General features: G+C 40.7%; 1 protein-coding gene across 1 annotated transcript in view; it reads left to right on the forward strand.

Annotated features, from left to right (window-relative positions):
- LOC102195303 (glycylpeptide N-tetradecanoyltransferase 1-like) overlaps positions 1-4,198 on the forward strand; it is a 5,777-nt gene extending 1,579 nt beyond the window's left edge. The window contains exons 4-12 of the mRNA XM_005753572.1: positions 431-549; positions 715-806; positions 1,397-1,513; positions 1,648-1,818; positions 2,035-2,143; positions 2,257-2,427; positions 2,572-2,739; positions 3,115-3,252; positions 3,994-4,198. Coding sequence (XP_005753629.1) covers positions 431-549; positions 715-806; positions 1,397-1,513; positions 1,648-1,818; positions 2,035-2,143; positions 2,257-2,427; positions 2,572-2,739; positions 3,115-3,252; positions 3,994-4,017 — 1,109 coding nt within the window. The 3' untranslated portion in view covers positions 4,018-4,198. The remainder of the gene's footprint in view (positions 1-430; positions 550-714; positions 807-1,396; positions 1,514-1,647; positions 1,819-2,034; positions 2,144-2,256; positions 2,428-2,571; positions 2,740-3,114; positions 3,253-3,993) is intronic.
- Positions 4,199-5,667: the final 1,469 nt, after the last annotated feature.

Genomic DNA, 5,667 nt, shown 5'->3' on the forward strand with positions numbered 1-5,667 from the left:
CTAAAGTCTGTATACAGAGAAAGAAGTAGTTTTGGACTGTATTGGTGCATTCTTACATTTTACAGCAAAACGTATCACAGCTACACATGTGGATTGTTAGTCGGCAAGATACAGGACCTCTTCTGGAGAACAGTGTTTTTTCTTTTCTTCCACTGTTTCTGGCATCTGTATGATACTGCATTCTCATTATGTGTGTGTATGTATATATATATATATATAATTTTATGCTCAGCTGACCTTCCTTTTGCTTTTACATATGATAAGAAGTCCTGAAACACTGACTTTGTGTTGACCTTTTGAAAGTATATTGTAAGTTTATAGTAGATAGTATAAAAAGTGCATTTGTACATCACTCCTTCATTCACTTGTACTGAGAATAGTGTTATCTGAATGTCATTCGATGCAGTCATGTCTATTTCTCTGCCCTCAGGTGACAGCATTACAACTCATGGCCCAATAGTAGAGGGTGAGGCAAGTATCCGGAAGGAGCCCTACTCACTACCTCAGGGCTTCTCCTGGGACACTCTGGACCTGAGCAGCCCTCCAGTGGTAAGTTATTTATTGTAGGTTGTTGTATGCAATAACAGAAAATATATGGCAGTCTTTTGCTAGCATTTCAGAAGTAAAGGACCAACTTCTTAGTGTATGGCTCAGAAAAATCAAATGCTATTTAAAATAAAATGAATCCAATTCAGCGGTTTTCCATCATTTCAGTTGAGAGAACTATGCAGTCTACTAAATGAGAACTACATGGAAGAAGATGATAACACGACCAGATTTGACTTCTCTCTGGAATATCTGCAGTGGTAAGCTCCGAAAAGATGTAGTGCCTTTTGATGTCTACTTTTTAGCATTAATACCTTTTAAAACCTTTAAAACTTATCTAATAGAGAAACACACAGACATACACACACATACGGCTCAGGCATACTTCATAGATTTTTACAGATTCACAGCTGGACTCTGCTCTGTGTAATCACAGTGCTTTGCTTTCAGCCTCTGCGTTACACCGAATTAAAACACTAAATGTCTTTAAAGGACATTTTTTCCCCAACCTGACCTAACACATCATATCTTTAACAAGCCTCTGCTTTAATGTCGTCACTGCTGTTTTGGTTTTTTTGTTTGGGGTTTTTTTTGGCAGTGATCTCCATAAAGCAGTACCTTCGGGGCTACTTGCATCAAAATATAATAACATTTACTTTGAAATGAATAATTAGCGCTATCTTTCCAGGAATTGGCACAAGTGTTTGGCCCTGAGGTTGAAAAAACTGCTGCATTCATTTAGCCTCTGAATTCACATCATGCTGAGTTCTTTTTTTTTCAGGGTGTTGTGAACTATGTCTATATGAAATGAGTGTTGTGCTGCAAACAGCATTATTTGTTTTCCCTTAAGGGCTCTACAGCCTCCTAACTGGGTGGCTCACTGGCACTGCGGTGTGAGAGTAGACGCCAATAGGAAGTTAGTCGGCTTCATCGCTGCTGTTCCTGCAGATGTTCGCATTTATGAGATGTGAGTAGCTCATAAATATATGCAAAGATGTGTGTTTGTGTGAAGTCTGATGAGTGATGTCCGCATTCAGAGCACGTAACCGTGGCAATTTCCTCGTGAACATCTCAAAGCTGGGACTCAAAATGTTTCTGCAGGGAGAGGCGGGTGGTACAGGTCAAATTCCTGTGTGTTCATAAGAAGCTCCGCCTCAAGCGAATGACTCCAGTGCTGATCCGAGAGCTCGCCAGACGGGTCAACCAGCAGGGGCTCTGCCAGGCTGTCTACACCACTGGCATAGTACTGCCCACACCAATAAGCTCCTGCAGGTAGTAGCTGCCACACGTAGTTGAGTCACGATTTAAAGGCACGGTGCAAAAGGGAATAAAATCAGCACGTTTTTGTCACGTTGCCATGGATGCCAGACTCTACCACCTTTATCTACAATAACTAATTATACATTTAGGTGATTGTGTATGCTTCACTTAGGTTACATTTCGTGTTCTATTTATGAAGGAACGTCTCTGTCAAATAAATCCTTTTAGACTTTGGCATCGCCCACTTAATCCTCGTAAGCTGATGGAGGTCAACCACCCAGCACTGAGACAGAGCATGAACCTGCAGAGAGCTCTGAAGTTCAACCGCTTACCTGAGGTTAGTCTGTGCCGCCATCTAGAGACAGAAGTTTACTGCTGCATGTTGCTACTGCAGCACTTCTCGAAAGCATTTCTCCTGTTTTCATTCACTTTGCTCGAATTATTTCCAAGGTGACAAAAGTGCAAGGTCTGCGTCCTATGACCAGAGAAGATATCCCGGGGATACATTCACTACTCCAGACAAACTTCTGCAAGTTTCACCTCAGCCCCATCTTATCCCTGCAAGATGTAGAGCATCTGTTGCTGCCGAGGGAGAATGTGATCGACACCTATGTGGTCGAGGTCTGACCTCACTGTATCTCTACTTTAAATTATATCGAAGAAGAAAAAAAAGTTTTTTCGCTGGGGTTCTTTTTTGGGGGGAATTTAAAATGATATTATGCTGTAGTCATTAAAAATGTATTTGCCTCCTCTCCTCCCACACAGGGTGATAATGGTGCCCTGACAGATATAGTGAGTTTCTATAGCTTCTCCTCGAGAGTGCTGAATCACCCGGTCCACACAAGCCTCAGAGGAGCTCGCCTCCTTTATGTTGTCTCTACTAGAACGAAGCTGGTCGACCTGATGGAGGACACCCTGGTCCTGGCAAAGTCTGTGAGTGTGTCACTGTAAAAACTTAGTTCATATAAAGCATGGGAGCCAGGGATCCTTTACAGAGGCCAAAGTACATCCTCATATTCGTTACCCTAGTCTCTGGTCTCTGGTTGGGTGGTGGCTGGAGCCTATCCCAGCTGTCGTAGGGCAAAAGGTGGAGTAATGCCTAGATAGGTTGCTAGTGTGTTGCAGGGCTAACAATTCACACTCCCATTCACACCTATGACCACTTTATATAACCATTTATCATCTAAAAACTGAATTATGTGCCATTATGTGTCACTCCACTTCATATGCTGTAAGCTATGAAGCTGTGTATAATTGATTTTGTGCATATAATGGTCACGTTATTGTTTTTCATCCCCTCGCTAACAGAAAGGTTGTGACGTCTTCTCTGCCATCGATGTGATGGACAACAAGAGTTTCCTGGAGAAGCTCAAGTTCAGTGTCATTGACCAGAGTGTTCATTACTACTTGTACAACTGGATGTGTCCTAATATGAGCCCAGACAAGGTATTCAGTGCATTAATGTTGCAATCAGTTAAGAGCCATTACTGTCATTTTTTACATTTACATGCAATGGTCCACCACTTTATTGTCTAATCTTGGGTCAAAGCACTGATGAGTTTTGCTTTGGGTCAGATTGTGGGTTCAGTGCATCAACTGTAAAGAAAAGTGGGACAGAAGTCCTCCACGGTGATGTGGAGAAAACCACTACTGCAGGTTATTGCTGCTCAAAGTCGTTCCACATGCTATTTAATCATTGGGTATACATCATTTTTAACAGGACCCAATGGATTCCTGTGCTTGCAAATGCCTTAAATGCACATTTTTTAGACGACTAAGATTATAGTGAGGACAACGAGAAAATGATGCTATGTCTCACTTGATTTAACACCTTGTTGTATACTTTTTGAATTAGTTCATGGCCTCAAATCAACTTTCAAGACAGGTTTATTATAACATGATGTTTACTTTATAAAGTATAATCCCATTTAGATTAAAATAGACAATAAATGATTCTGGATGTGAATACTTTGTGTTTGACAAGTTGCTACATTATGAGTTGACAGCGTTACCGTTTTTTCACCCGTTTTGTCTTGTCAGGTATAAAAAGTAAATAAATAAAATGGCAATGTCAGAAACTGCTTAAAAATGTTTGCGAGTCCACCCTGTAAGGTTCAGTGTAGGTGTCTCCTGTCCTTGATAACTGTTGCTCATCAGTAATTCATATAATGGACGTGTGCTTCACAGGTTGGCCTTGTGTTCCCAAACTGACCTGCTACTGGACGAGGGCAGAGTGGCAGAGCGGTGAAGCGAGTGAAAGGACTTTCAGGAGACTGGACGTCAAACTGCATCAGTATCAGCAAAGGGGAATTTGGGGTTTCAGGGGGGGAAACTGCAAAACACATGTTTTCAAAAAATCAAGAAGAGGAATAAAAGCTGAATTAAATTTCCAGATGCATTTCTGATTTTTATGGCAGTTATTCATTGGGTCCAGTTTTTTAGTAACAGGGACAAATTGTTTTTGACGTAAAGGAGAATTTGTGCTGTTCAGTAGATAGACCCTGCACATCCTAACACCAGTGTGTGTGTGTGTGTGTGTGTGTGTGCGCGCGCACACTCGCAGAAGGGCATGTCGCTGTATTAGTCTATTAGCCTCTGACTAATAGAGGAAACTCATATAACCTGTGATGGCATGACTCTTGTTAGAGTGCAACCAGCACAAAACATGATTGGAAGACAAAGGCATTAGAGTCACACTCACACACACACACACATAGTTGTGTTTTCATATCTTTGTGGGGACATCTAATTAACATAATGATATCCCTAGCCACTTACCCTAACACCCTAACCATAAAAAATGAATGCCTGACCCTAATCCTTACCCTAACCAAAACCTATTTGTAACACTGACACTAAAACCACATTTTGAGTCTCAAAAATACTTTCAAACTCATGGGGACGTGGACTTTGGCCCCATAAGGGATGTTGGTCCTGACAAGTACAGTAAATTTCCAATTTTTGGTCCCCACAAAGATATGTAAGCACAGTACACACACACGCACGTACACAAACCAGTCTGTCTTCTTATCTGCTCTTGCTATTCCCTTTTAGTTTCCAAGTACACCATGACAGGAATGAAGCCATTCAAGTTAAATCTCAACTAGGCATGATTTGTTCCAGAAGTGTGAAAGTGAAACATTAATGAGCATTTCTGGGGGGGTTTCTCTGTAGGGCTAACAGTCAGCAAAGAAGCCAAAGGTAAATGCTGTAAAGTGAACAATGCTCTCACAATCTATAAATCTGTATCTATCACACAGCAGGAAGTTTAGTTTTTTTCTACATCTTAGACATTCTGGAAATCAAGAGCTGACCGTATTGCTTCAGAATAACCTGTTTGTAACCTGTTTGTTATGTTTGATGAAAAAAAGACAAATTACACATATTAAATTTTTGTTTTACTTTCTCTCCTGAATGCAGTACAGTGTAAAAGCTGTTCATTGTACATAGGTTTTAAGCATTCCCTCATTTTTTAAAATATTTTGTGCCTTTACTTGAGAACTACTGCTCAGGTGGCCTTGAATGAAGAAACTGGATTTTTTGTTCTTGCTTTCTGTTTGATTGTTAAGCCTCGTAACTCCAACCTATGAATCATTTAAGCATGAAGACATACCTAACTCAAGGGACAAACCACAGTTGTGTCTGCACAAAACAACTTAGCAAATACCTTATTTTAAATTGTGTCTTCAGGCACTTTGCTTATAGGAGCCTGTTGTGAAAACACATAATTTGTTCCCAGTTCTTTAGTTGAATCTATGAAAAATGCCAATTTTTGCACCAACAAGGTCAAAGCGCTGTTAGCTGTAAACTTGGCATAAACCAGACAAATGGAGGACAAAGGAAGAAACTGCAGGCCTTATA

The sequence above is a fragment of the Pundamilia nyererei genome, unplaced genomic scaffold (genome assembly GCF_000239375.1).
Source record: "Pundamilia nyererei isolate P.nyererei 1_Seehausen unplaced genomic scaffold, PunNye1.0 scaffold00440, whole genome shotgun sequence".
Lineage (NCBI taxonomy): Eukaryota > Metazoa > Chordata > Actinopteri > Cichliformes > Cichlidae > Pundamilia > Pundamilia nyererei.